Source organism: Sinocyclocheilus anshuiensis, unplaced genomic scaffold (assembly GCF_001515605.1).
Source record: "Sinocyclocheilus anshuiensis isolate Anshui unplaced genomic scaffold, SAMN03320099.WGS_v1.1 scaffold758, whole genome shotgun sequence".
NCBI classification, from domain to species: Eukaryota; Metazoa; Chordata; class Actinopteri; order Cypriniformes; family Cyprinidae; genus Sinocyclocheilus; species Sinocyclocheilus anshuiensis.
This window is the reverse complement of record NW_015548126.1, coordinates 38,279-52,988: the sequence shown is the minus strand read 5'-3', so window position 1 is coordinate 52,988 and position 14,710 is coordinate 38,279. Positions and strand designations below refer to the sequence as shown.

General features: G+C 39.1%; 1 protein-coding gene across 1 annotated transcript; it reads left to right on the top strand.

Moving 5' to 3' along the window:
* The first annotated feature begins 1,647 nt into the window (after positions 1–1,647).
* LOC107704729 (chymotrypsin-like protease CTRL-1) lies at positions 1,648–11,829 on the top strand. The gene is made up of 7 exons (XM_016507716.1): positions 1,648–1,782; positions 1,906–2,006; positions 2,107–2,186; positions 10,396–10,477; positions 11,155–11,335; positions 11,422–11,552; positions 11,634–11,829. Exons 1-7 carry the CDS (start codon positions 1,728–1,730, stop codon positions 11,793–11,795), a joined length of 792 nt encoding a protein of 263 aa, XP_016363202.1. The 5' UTR covers positions 1,648–1,727; the 3' UTR covers positions 11,796–11,829.
* The last annotated feature ends 2,881 nt before the right edge of the window (positions 11,830–14,710 follow it).

The following is a 14,710-nucleotide window of genomic DNA, read 5'->3' as shown; positions in this document are numbered from 1 at the left end:
TATATATATATATACATTCTTGAATCTTTCTTGTCTTGTCTTGCCCCTCTACAAACTTTTAAATATCTGGCTGTAAGTGACTGCAAATGCTGATTTCATTTGAGTCCATCTTTACTATACCTGATAATGAGCTAATTAGTTAAACTTAAGAGGGCTAATCAATATACAGTATATTTCAAGAAATTAAGACTAGGTTACTTCACTTTTTCAGTTGTTTAAAGACTGAAATACATTTTTCATTTATGTTTTAAGTGTAAATTCATTTAAATTTAAAATTGTAACTCAAAGCAGGTATTACACACTTTGTAATTAACATCTGATGCATTTATGAATCAAAAATCACAATTGAAATAGAAAATGTTCCTGAGTTTCCATATCTTTAACAACATGTACAAATATTACTACAAACTAAACCACCAGGGTCATAGAAATAGGGTCCTGAAACTGCAGCCTCCGCTATATTATCCAATTCGGTAGGTGGCGCTGTTACAAAAGAATAAGGTTTTAGAAATGTGGTCCTGCAACTGCAGCCTCCGGTTGTGCAGGAACATCCTTTTGCGAAACATTTGTTCAGCTTCAAAAATATTACCGTTTCCTCTAATTTGCTCTGAATTGTGCCTGAATGAAAGAGGGGTTTTCACAGGTTTCTCAGAGGTTATGTAAAGTTCAATTGTGAAAAACTCAACCCATTACTTTATATTGTAGACATACCATGTAAACATGATTCTAATAAAATAAAGCTGGCTAGCATTTTATAAATTGCAATAATTTAAAAAACTGTGAAATATAACACTGAAGACCAAGCTTTTGTAAAGGCAAACTAGCCTTCTCTTCCACACACAAATATAACATGTAAGTTACAGCCAATGGAGAGAGTGCTTACTTTATCTTTGATTACCAACAAACAAAGACATACAAATTGATTTAAAAAAACAACTAATAAATAAAATGTGTCAGTATGTAACCAGCATTACTGTTTTTTTTATCAGTAAAGAAAATCACAGTATTATAATGCTTTTTAGAAAATAATGTAATAAATTTAAGTGTAACTCTCTGGTAGCTTGTGTTGTCTTTAAAGACATTGTTTGACCAGTTTATTGTCCTTAATGTTGTTATCTAAAGTGGTGTTAAAGAAACTGATATTAGTACTAAATTTTACTTTAGCCCAGCTCTCATAACTGACATAGTCATGATGTGACACAATCCTGCAACTTTAGTCCCTTCCTCTTCAGTATCACTGTCTTGAACGGCTTACCAAGGTTGAATACAGGATTAGTTAACGTCACAGATAAATTAGAAACGCAGCTGCTTTAATGCAAGTATAGCGGAAACACTTAAGAAAGCACTTTCCATGATATATTGAATAAAAATTTCAACATAGCAACAACAAAAACAACTTCTAATCCAAGACACTTCATAACATACAATGAGAGAGTTGAAATCATGATGCTTCTCAAGGAAATAGTCAGAAGTCTTAAATCCCTTCATGAGGTCAAACAATGGGAGAATTCATCATGTTTGCACATAGAACATCAGCTCTGGACAATGAAGATAAAAACTGTCTCCAGCAATAACAGATCTAAACATTCCTCAGCTATGAGCTCTCTGGATCTGATGGGGTGGACCTCCATCACGTCTCAGATTGATCAGCTGCTGTAAATGATATAAAAGCAAGAGAGAGCACCTACATATACATCAGTGTGATACATCACACACTCATCTACATCATGACCTTCACCATCTTCTCCATCACCTGCCTTGCCCTGGTGGCCTCTGCTCTGGGTAAGTGTCTCCTTTATTTTGCAAGAATAATGATTGACAAATATAGACAATGCAAAACCTAAATTAAGAGCTTCCTGCCTCATTCTTGTCTCATGAATAATGTGTTATGTTCTGTAATAACAGGTTGTGGAGTGCCTGCGATTAAACCACAGACAATCGGCAGCAGGATTGTGAACGGACAGAATGCTATCTCTGGTTCTTGGCCCTGGCAGGTTTCTCTTCAGGTAACTGAATTGTCTTTTGCTACTGTTTTTCAACCACATATTTGTCTACTTTGCTTAAAGAGTAAATTTTATGTTTTAAATGCTTTTACCTTTGAAACAGCTCCCCAATAGTTTCCACTTCTGCGGAGGATCCCTGATCAACCAGAACTGGGTTCTCACTGCTGCTCACTGCGCTGTCCTGTAAGAGTCTTCAATCTGACAAACATCACATACAATAGTGGTAAATAGATACACTGTCTGCTTTCTGTTGATCATTTATGTATTCATTTTATCTTTATCTCTCTTTTTAGGGTTGACTATCATAGTGTCATTCTTGGAGAACATAATCGTGGCTCCGATGCTGAACCCATCCAGGACAAACTAGTTTCCAAGGTAACATTATTTAATTATTTCAGAGAAGAATAACAAAATTAGATATCTATCGATAGTGCTTTGTGTTAAATTTAAAACAAAAAGGAAGAATGCTTGTATATTAAGTTATCTTTTATAAAGCTTTCACTAGTAACCATTCATCTATTGTTTCTGTATGTGCAGGTCATCACCCATCCGCTCTACAACAGGGCAACCTTCAACAATGATATTGCTCTGCTGAAACTGTCGGCTCCAGTCACATTTACTCCCCGTATCTCTCCTGTATGTCTGGCTCCATCAAACACCAGCATCCTGCCTGGAACCCGCTGCTTCACCACTGGCTGGGGCCAGACTGCCACCACAAGTCAGTCATCTGTAAAACAAAAAGAGAATAACAACACATCTGTTTACTGTGCAATGCAATGTGTCATGATTTCTTCCCTTTTTTAGTGAGCCCTGAGATCCTGCAGCAAACAGGCGTACCCATCATTAGTCCTGCTGTGTGCAGGCAGATCTGGGGTCAGAACAGAATCACTGATACCATGATCTGTGCTGTAGCCTCTGGTTCCTCATCTTGCCAGGTATATGAAGACAAATCAAGAAGAAACACATTACCATATCAATGTTGTTGCTGTTCAATCTCAAATGTGTGTTTTTCACAGGGTGATTCTGGTGGTCCTCTGGTGTGTGAGATTTCAGGGGTCTGGACTCTGGTGGGCTCAGTGTCCTGGGAAACCAGCACTTGTGACACCCGTTTTCCTGCAGTCTACGCCCGCATCTCCCAACTGCACTCCTGGATCGACATGACTATTGCTTCCAACTAGAGCACCAGTCTGATTATTTATCCACCAGAAGAGGCAAAAGCAGTTTTTAATTATTAAAATGTGATACAGTTGATCTCTGTTAGGTGGTGTTTTTTTCAGTCTATCTATGGTTCCAGTGATCTGGCGGTTACTTCATGTTACTGTTTTCTTGTTCCAGCTTTACAAATATTTTAATAAAAGATCAATTAAAAAATGAAGTGTATTGAAGAGTGAAATAAATGATCTGAATCATTAAAAATCTCTGTCCTCCATCCATGGTGCTGAAACCTGTGATATGTTTCATCAGAAGCTTTTCACTTTTCTTCTATTAGAATAAGACAAAGACTGATATTCCATAAGTCTTTTATTAACCTGTCACTTAAGCCATAGTGCAAATTATTATTGATTATTTAGTGTTGTAAATTCAGACTGCTAACACTGTATCTGAAGGATCCTCTTCAGGATACTACACTAGCATTCAGTAAACATCTACCACCCAATTACATAAAAATCAAGTTTAATATTTACTGTGTTTAGTCATCTTGGCGAGAAATCACACTATATCAGAATCCGATCAAACCATATTGTTTAGAACTAGATGAGCTGGATTATCTTGCTGGTTTTTGATGGTGCACAGAACTGAAAAAGATGTGGTAAATATAGCAATGTTTTGAAAGCAGTTTCCTCTAAAAGAATGAATCATAATCAGAAGTTTGACTGAAAAAAATGAGGAAGAAGGGGGTTTCACATATTGTATTATTTTGTACACATATAGTATTAAATAATTCTGATTGCTAACAGATTTATTTACATTTGTTTTGAATCAGTGATTCGGAGCTTGTATCAACAAAGCAGGCTTTTTTGCATCATACTGTTTTGAAACTTTTCGAAATTCCAAATGTTTGCCGCTAGATGGCAATTATCTGGCAAACACATGAACGACTTAACCAACTTATTCTTCAATGCGGAAGTAAGCCGTTCCCTTTCATAGGTTCACTCAATGCTGCGATGATGGCATTACTATGGGAAACACCTTTGGTGTGACGAATTTCTTAAGCCCTTATACCATCATACCAAGGGAGGTTGAACGACAACCGCCTGCAGCTCATCCATACTTGTCTTCTCTGGAGCGCCCTCACGAGGTTCAGCGGCGTGAACCATCTCCTATGGAACTCCCTCATAAGGATTGGGGTCCTAGGTCTTGTCCACCGGTTCGCTCAACACAACGTAGACGGATAGACCTGTGTTTGATGGCCAGGGCCGCTCGTTCTCAAGCTCCAAGTAATTCCTGATTCCCCCGCTCATCCTCGGAGGTCAGGCCCTCCTTTGGAGAGTTTGGATGAACCGCACAAGTGTATTCGCCTCTCTTATTGTGGCCTCCCAGCTTCGATCTTAAACCTCTTAGCGCCAAAGTCGCAAAATTGCGACAAGACGTCATCATTAATCAAATAGACTGTAGTTCCTAATATGGTGTAATATCTCATTTGTATTCCCTACCACTAGATGGCAGACATGTAGTACTTCGATTCTAGACCAAAATAACGTCACCTTCCTATTCAAAGTGTTTGAGGAAAGAGCAGAGCAAGTGAGCTATCGTGCCATTGATGTGGAAGCAGTTCAGTTCATAGCGTGCAGGTAAATTGTGAGATTTGTGAGAGAAAATCGCCAAATGGTTAATAAAAAGTTGTACCGTGAGGATGTGTTGCAAATGTTATTCGCCGATTCTGACTCTGAAGGGGAATATTTGCCTTTTGGAAATAACGATCGGTCGTCTAATGATTGCGCTTCTCCCGGTACATCTTTGCAGCGCAATGGTGCCGCCATGCAAGGCGCGAGTGTTCACGAAGAACAAACAAATGATTATTTTGACCCTTTGCCCAACGGATATGGGGGTGGCAGGGCAATATCTAACAGTACTCTAGCCCAATAATGTTGGGGGATCCAGTGGGGGCGGCAGTCATATTTCAGGGTGACCGTGCCACTCTTTATCACAACCCTGCTAAAAGTGCCAGTATGTGCGCTCATTGGCGCCCCTTCAGCTGGTGGCGCCCTAGGCGACCGCCTAGCTCGCCTATGCCTAGAAACGGCCCTGACTATATAGTATAGTAATATAGTAATAATTTAGTACTTTCTCCTGTTTTATTGTTGGTTTCCTCTTTTCTGATCATTTGGAATGAGGATAAAAAGACAAAAAAAAACCATGCAAATAAGTTCAAACATCAATTCAATATCTATTATTTCTTGAATATTATGACATTCAAGAGGGACGCCCCCTGATGCCATCATAATATGCAAATTAGATGAGTATATTTACACCCCACATAAACTTTCGGTTATGCCCAACATTTTTCTAATTTACATTAGGTCTCTATCTTGATGTCAAAATCCAGCATTTTTCCAAAAAACCCTGGCATCTAAAGGGTTAACTGTCCCGCCGCATATTGCTCCTCGGGTGGTTCTAGAACAAGCTTTCATGATGAGCACTTCCTCAGACACTCTGCGCTTTCCAGCCTTCAGAGTTCGAGAAAAAGCCCTAGGGTAATGCGTGCATGGCCCGTTTATGATGGCCATCAAAGCCCCCATTTCGGTGTGGCGTGCTGGCTCGATTGGGTGATTGGACAACTTCCTGTTACGGAGGTTCCTGCCATTCACATGCTTCAGGGCCCAATACAGGAGGGTCAGGTGATAACAATGAGTTCATTAAGTGCAGTCTCTCCACATGTGCTTCCTTTTTTTGCAGACACCAACGGCTCTCTGCAATCAGAGGATATCTCGGCACCTGCAGTTCAGCAGCTTCCAAGCATAGAACGGTTAAGGCCCCTGGCAGACTATTGGGCTGTGCGGCGATGCCTGCCCGAGATCTCACAGTGGGTGCTACATACCATTCGACACGGTTACACCATCCTTTTCCGGAAAGGGCCGGGGTTCTTTCAGCGGGGTTATTTCCACGATGGTGCGTCCCTGCGAGGCCTCAGCGTTGAGTCAGGAGATTGTGTCACTCCTATAGAAAGGGGCTATAGAAGAAGTACCCCTCACTCAGATTTTGTTTTTTGTATTTTTGTATTTTGTTGTGCCCAAAAAAGATGGCGGTTTATGTCTGATTTTGGACTTGTGTCGCCTAAATCTTGCACTCAGAGTGAGCAAATTCAAGATGCTGAGGTTAAAATCCATTTCGTCTCATATCCGAACCAGAGATTGGTTTGTGATTATCGATCTAAAGGATGCGTACTTTCACATCCAGTTCTGGCCCACTCAGACGTGATTCTCGGAATTGGTCAGTCTGCTAGCCGGCCCCCCTTGGGAGGTTCTCCTCAGACACGACCTGCTGACTCAGGCTCGGGGCATGATTTAGCATCCTCACCCGGATTTGTGGAAGTTATGGGTCTGTCCCCTGAGTGGAGTGCATTAATGTGTTCTGGTCTCTTGATGGAGATTACCAACACTATTCTTAATTCTAGGGCTCCCTCCACGAGACGCTTGCATGCCCTTAAGTGAAAGCTTTTTGCCTCCTGGTGTAGGCAACGCAATCTTGACCCAGTCCATTGTCCTGTAGGCTTGATACTGGAGTTTCTTCAGAGTCATTTTTCTAAGGGGGTGGCCCCTGCCACTCTTAAGGTTTATGTGGCAGCCATATCTGCTGAGCATGTACCCATGGGAGGTGTTTCTGTTGGACGTCACCCTGTGGCAGTGTTGGACGAAGTACACAAATCAAGTACTTGAGTAAAAGTACAGATACATATAATCAAATATTACTCCAGTAAAAGTAAAAGTACTCCTTTTTCAATTTTACTCGAGTGAAAGTACAAAAGTACTCGATTTTTTATGTACTTAAGTAAAAAAATACTCATAGATCGATTTATTTTGCAATTTTATATAGGCTACTTAATTTAATTTTATATTAGCACATATTTTTTATAATCCTACTGCTCAAAATACCTGGGATTTTCCCAAAATAACCACTATATGGAGTCAAGATATATTTTTGTTGTTGATATGGACTACATTGACGAGAGTGATGTAGTAATGTTCACTGTGAAGCTTACACTGGATGTACCTGAGAGAAAACAGATTTGACCATCTGATTTTCACCAGTAAGAAAAAAGTGTTTTAAAGCTTGTTGTTTTGCAGAACATCACAGTTATATATGACATGAGAATAAGGCCTGAAGTTAGGAAGAACATCTTAAGGAAAATATAATTATATTTTCATAATGATTTTTTTCTTCTCAAACCTTGTCTGTGGTGTAAAAACACCCCTGGCCAAATGCCCCCAGAGGGCATCACTTCCCACTTTGATAATTACTGTAGTTACCATGTTCTTGTGAAAGCGAAACTACTTTGTTTGGTCTTCCAAAAGAGGACGATATCCGCTTCGTCATGCCTAGAGCTGATCTGTGCTGGTCGCTGAGGGAATGCATCAACTTTCACCGTGGACGAAGCAGAATCCAGCCCGCCTCAGCTCACTCTATCTTGGCCTCAGTGCACACTAAGCCGGGGCTTCCCCTCACGGTAGGCCGATGTGTTTTTCGTTGCCACTGATGATCGGCCGGACACGGCATCAACAGTATGTGAGGGGCGTAACATTTCCGTCTCACGCTTGAGGTATTCGGCCAATCACAACGCATTGGATACCTGGCCAATCACAGCACACCTCGCTTTTTCAGACCGATGAGCTTTGTAAAAATCGACGCTTTTCAGAAGGCGGGGCATAGAGGAGAAACAATAATGTACAGTATGTGGAAAATAATGTGTTTTTTTAACTTTAAACCGCATAAACACATTTCATTACACCAAATACACAAAATAATGTTCTTTTTAGCAGCATCATATGACCCCTTTAAGGGGTCTTCGTTGGAAGATATTTGTGCTGCGGCAGGATGGTCCTCTTCTAGCACTTTCATCAAGTTCTACTTCTAAGTTCTACTTCTAAGTCTGGATGTAAGAACGGCTCCTGGCTCCCAGGTTTTGTCCGCATGCTTTCCTTGGTCTTCCAGTTATCTTCAGGTACATGATGGCATTATGGTATATCATTCCCATAGTGATGATGTCATTGCAGCATTGAATGAACCTATGAAAGGAAACGTCTCGGTTACGTATGTAACCTTGTTTGCCTGAATAGGGAACGAGATGCCACGATGCTGGCTGTTCCTGTACCTTCAATAGCACTTCCTTTGTAATGTGGAAATATGATGAATTTGCGCGTAGCATGCTGATATGAGCATATGTGACGTATCCTTGGGGGGGTGCTAAGCGCTATTGGCCAATGAATTGGCATGAAGGTATAAGGCCTTCAGACATTCATCACACTGAAGGTGTTTCCCATAGCAATGATGTCATCGCAGCATCTTGTTCCCTATTCAGGGAACCAAGGTTACATATGTAACCGAGACGTTTTCTGTGAATGTGGGAGACTTCCGGTTCATTAGCCACCATAGGGAAATAAAGAGAAGAATAATAAAGTGCAGTAAATGGTAAAACTGTTTGCACTACAAGCCAGTGTGTTTATAATTAAGATAATACATTAAAATAATTTGGTAAGACACCAATTTGCAATATCAAGCAAAACAAGCTGTTTTTTTTACAGCTAAAAATAACTGTAAGCATGGCACCACTGGAAGGATGACACCAGAAGCCAGACACATTAAATTTACAAATGACGGCGGGAAAAATTAGGTGGATAGTGTAGCTTCATTTTTATTAATGCATTTTAATACTTATGCGTGCAAAATACAAAAAGAACAATGATACGTAAAAATAATATTCTGATGATACGTAAAAATTATAATATGCAATGAAATATAAAGGAAATATAAAAAACCTTCATATTTCCTTTATATTTCGTTGCATTTACAATATTTTGAGCAGCAGGTGCTGCCAGAATGTGGTGTTTCAGGCGCTTCGAAACAGTAAATCCTTTTGTGAAGCATTGGTTCAGTTGATTAAGAGCTTCAAAAATATTAGTTTTCCTCTAATTTGCTTGGAAGTGTGCCTGAATGAAACAACGAAAGAGGAGTTTTCACAGGTTTCTCAGAGGTTATGTAAAGTACTTAAGATTGTATTGTCTTCTTGTATGAGGAGGTTTGAGGGACAAAAGCCCTATCTGAATTGTGAAAGACTGAACCCATTACTTTATATTGTAGACATACCATGTAAACAAGATTCAAATAAAATAAAACTGGCTATAGCATTTTATGAATTAAAAAATGTAAGTGATGTTGCAGAAAAGCACACCATTTCGTAACACTCTTACATCTAAAGAACTTGTTTGACCAGTTTATTTTCCTTAATTTGATCTAAAGTGGTGTTAAAGAAACTGATATTAGTACTAAGTTTTACTTTAGCCCAGCTCTCATAACTGATATAATCCTAGTGTGACACAACTTTAGTCCCATCCTCTCTAGTATCACTGTCTTGCAACGGCTTGCCAAGGTTGAATACGTGACTAGTTAATGTCAAAGACTTATTGGGAAAGCAGTTCTTTTACTGCAAGTATAGCATGATAAATTGACTGAAATTTCAACACAGCAGCAACAAAAACTACTTCTAATCCAAAACACTTCATAACATACAATGAGAGAGTTGAAATCATTATGCTTCTCAAGGAAATAGTCAGAAGACTTAAAGCCCTTCATGAGGTCAAACAAAAGGAGAATTCATCATGTTTGCACGTAAAACATCAGCTCTGGACAATGAAGATAAAAACTGTCTCCAGCAATAACAGATCTAAACATTCCTCAGCTATGAGCTCTCTGGATCTGATGGGATGGACCTCCATCACGTCTCAGATTGATCAGCTGCTGTAAATGATATAAAAGCAAGAGAGAGCACCTACAGATACATCAGTGAGATACATCACACACTCATCTACATCATGACCTTCACCATCTTCTCCATCACCTGCCTTGCCCTGGTGGCCTCTGCTCTGGGTAAGTGTCTCCTTTATTTTGCAAGAATAATGATGGACAAATAGAGAAAATGCAAAACCTAAATGAAGAGCCCCCTGCCTCATGAATAATGTGTTACATTCTGTAATAACAGGTTGTGGAGTGCCTGCGATTAAGCCACAGACGATCGGCAGCAGGATTGTGAAGAGAACTGGGTTCTGACTGCTGCCCAATGCGCTGTCATGTAAGATTCTTCAATCTGACAAACATCACATACAATAGTGGTTCATGAATACTCTGTCTGGTTTATTTCTGTCTTTTATCTATTCATTTTATTTTTATCTCTCTTTAGGGTCTGCTCTCACCGTGTCATTCTTGGAGAACATAATCGTGGCTCCAATGATGAACCCATCCAGATCCAACTAGTTTCCAAGGTAACAATGTTTTATGATCTCAGTGGATCAGAGATATTGAAATTGAAAAAAAAAAGAGACCAATTGATATTGCTTTTGCTCTGGCCAATAATTACATACGGAATACAGCCAGAAATTATTTTTAATTGTTGTTTTATTACTGTGTGTTTTAAACATAATAATAACCAAGTCATGATTACACTACAAAAACATATCCATTATAAATATTTTAGTAGTAGTATGTCCTGTAATTTAAGAAAAGGTGTGATCTCAAAGGTTGCAAAATGATTTTAATCTTTGTTTTAGACTTTATTATTATTGTTTAATTGAACTCACATATTTCTCATTTGTGATTGAAAGGACATCATTTAAAAGGTTAAACAGTTGTGTTTTTTTTTTAATCAGTGAACTCAATATTACAGTTGAAAAGTGTGCAAATTGGTACAAATATCAGTCAACATGTCTCTTTCTAATTGAAGTTTTGAGGTATAAAATTAATGCTATTGTATTCCTAAAACCTGCCAAAATAAACTAACATTTAACAACATCAACACATTTTTTACAAATATAAAATTCATGAAAACATCTAAACCACATTCTAAAAATACAGGGTGTAAGTAAATGCTTACATCTTTATTTACCTTCTAAAAAGTCAGCTCTCACTACTAAATGATCATCCTTCTTGTATGTATATGCAGGTCATCACCCATCCGCTCTACAACAGGGCAACCTTCAACAATGACATTGCTCTGCTGAAACTGTCGTCTCCCGTCACATTTACTCCCCGTATCTCTCCTGTATGTCTGGCTCCATCAAACACCAACATCCTGCCTGGAACCCGCTGCTTCACCACTGGCTGGGGCCAGACTGCCACCACAAGTCAGTCATCTGTAAAACAAAAAGAGAATAAAAACACATCTGTTTGCTGTGCAATGCGATGTGTCATGATTTCTTCTCTTTTTTAGCGAACCCTGAGATCCTGCAGCAAACAGTTGTACCCATCATTAGTCCTGCTGTGTGCAGGCAGATCTGGGGTCAGAACAGAATCACTGATGCCATGATCTGTGCTGGAGCCTCCGGTTCCTCATCTTGCCAGGTATATGAAGACAGATCAAAAAGAAACACATTACCATATTAATGTTGCTGCTGTTCAGTCTCAAATGTGTGTTTTCCGCAGGGTGATTCTGGTGGTCCTCTGGTGTGTGAGAGTTCAGGGATCTGGACTCTGGTGGGCTCTGTGTCTTGGGAAAGAAGCACTTGTGACCCCCGTTTCCCTGCAGTCTACGCCAGCATCTCCCAGCTGCGCTCTTGGATCGACAAGACTATTTCTTCCAACTAGATCATTAGTCTGAATATTTGCTTTCTGTCTTTGATTCCCTGTTGGTGGTCTTTTTGTTTATGGGTTTGGGTCAGTCAATGACTTCATGCTGAAATCTGTGACTTCATACTGTTTTCCTGTTTCAGCTGTACAGGTAATGAAAACATTTCAATAAATGACATGAGAAAAATATAAAAAAAGCCATGGATAATGTTGTAGAGTGTAATTAATAACATGTAATATCAGATGGGTAATATCAGACAATTCCTCTGCTTAATCTGACTTGAGTTGCAGCCTGGAATTAAACCACACCATGCTGGTTTCGTCTGGCCAGAGGAGACATGGCCCCCCAACCTTGTTTCTCCCAAGGTTTACTTTTCTCTATTTCTGTCACCGATGGAGTTTTAGTTCCTTTTTCCCTTTATTTGCAAGAAGAGCAACAAGAAAAACAACAAAAAAAACATATTTTAACAGTCGTCTTCAGAGGCATCGTAGTAAAACAATCATACTGTCACAGTCGAAAGCAAAGCAATTGCCAGGAAAAAACAAAAAATATTAATGATAATAGTAGTAATAAATAATTAAATAATAAAAAAAGAAAAATACAACAGTTGGAGGCACCCAGTAATATGTTCACCTCAATTCGGTCCATGTAATGCCATGCAGTCCGTTCTTCAGCATCCAACTCAAACTGTCTCCCAAGTGGGAGAGAAAAGGGTGCCAGGTTTTGTAAAACTGAAATAGCTTGTTTTTAAGGAAAGAAACTCAAGGCTTCAAATGGGATAATGTCCAATACACTCTTAGTCCACTGTCTTTGTTGGTGGTTTTTCAGAAATCCACTGCTGCAATATGCAGCATCTGGCAGTAAATAAAATTTTGAGCAGCTGGATCTAAGAAGAGCTCCAGGTGTTATATGAAAGAATTCCTAAATTACACACCAGTGGGTCAAGGTCCAGAGAGACTCCCATTAAGACATGCCATTAAGAATGCCTTAAGAACAGTTAATAATACACTGAAAATATGTACCTTCTTCCATTTTACACTTAACACAGGTCTTTGAAAATGTAAATTGAAAAGTTGCCGAATTTATTAAAGATTTAATCATTCTATCCTTGGAAAACTCAAGGGCTTGATCGCTGAAGCAAATACATGACAGAGGCTTGCGGTTACGTATAGAGCAGCATTACCCATCTTATAAGATTGTTAGCAAGGTTCAATTTGTCTAAAACCCAGAAAAGATAGGACCACTCTATCCAGTCAAAAGCCTTCTCAGCGTCGAGAGAAACCACCAGTGATCCAACATGAACATTTTGTCCATGCTATACAACATTCAAAAAGCACTGAATATTATTACAGGAATTTCAGCCTGGAAAAAAATAAGTCTGATCAGTGGAGATTTTATGGGGAATTACAGCTTCTAACCTTTGACAAAACTTTAGCAATTACCTTCCTGTCTACGTTTAATAAAGACATTGTTCGGTAGGATAAACATTCTTCTGCCTTTTTTTTTTCTTTAGACTGAATTAGCCTCCAACTTTGAATGTGGCAAGCTGCCTGTGTCAAAAGAGTGAGACAGCATTCTAAGTAAAGGAGGGACTAGAAGATCTTCAAATTCTTTATAGAACTCTGAAGTAAGCCCATTGGGCTTATTTACATAAGGCTTTAATAGCTGATTTAACTTCTTCTTCAGTCATATGCAGGCTTGTTAAGCATCTCTTTCTTTTCATCTGAGATTCTGGGTATGTTCAGGCCACTCAAAAAACTCTCCATATCAGACTCGACTGAAGAGTATACCTCTGACCTGTACAGCTTCTCATAGAACAACTGGAAAATCATATTAACCCTCTGGGGTCTGAGGGTGTTTTTGGGGCCCTGGAGAAGTTTTGACATGCCCTGACATTTGTGCTTTTTTCAGTTGCTTATAAACATTTTAATGGCTAAAGTTTAATAACACTGTAACCAGCACAAACTGGGCCACAATAATATGTGAGCAGCATGTATGTACGTGATTGTGTTTTTGAGAAAACAACGTTTATGCGTGTTTAGTGAAAAACTAAAATTTTAAAGTCACTGAAATAAGGCCATAAAACACACACAGAACATTTGTTCGCAAGACTTTTGAGAACTGGATCTTGAAGTCTAGAGTTTTTGCTTCAAACTGATGTGAAAATCATCTTACTCATTCACAGAAAGCAATATATTGATTAAAATTTTCTAAGTTTTTGTGTAGAAAAGGTATTTGCGAGAGGGTGTGAATGGTCATGCATAATGCTGTGATTCACACCTGAGAAGACAAAGGCCTGCATAACAAGCTGCATAATGAGCCTTTCACTCAGGTATGTGCTACAAGAAAGAATGTGAGGAAAAAAGAAATTTATATATTTTTTGTTTGTTGTTTATTTAGAATATACAGTGGGTACGGAAAGTATTCAGACCCCCTTAAATTTTTCACTCTTTGTTATATTGCAGCCATTTGCTAAAATCATTTAAGTTAATTTTTTTTTCCTCATTAATGTACACACAGCACCCCATATTGACAGAAAAACACAGAATCGTTGACATTTTTGCAGATTTATTAAAAAAGAAAAACTGAAATATCACATGGTCCTAAGTATTCAGACCCTTTGCTCAGTATTTAGTAGAAGCACCCTTTTGATCTAATACAGCCATGAGTCTTTTTGGGAAAGATGCAACAAGTTTTTCACACCTGGATTTGGGGATCCTCTGCCATTCCTCCTTGCAGATCCTCTCCAGTTCTGTCAGGTTGGATGGTAAACGTTGGTGGACAGCCATTTTTAGGTCTCTCCAGAGATGCTCAATTGGGTTTAAGTCAGGGCTCTGGCTGGGCCATTCAAGAACAGTCACAGAGTTGTTGTGAAGCCACTCCTTCGTTATTTTAGCTGTGTGCTTAGGGTCATTGTCTTGTTGGAAGGTAA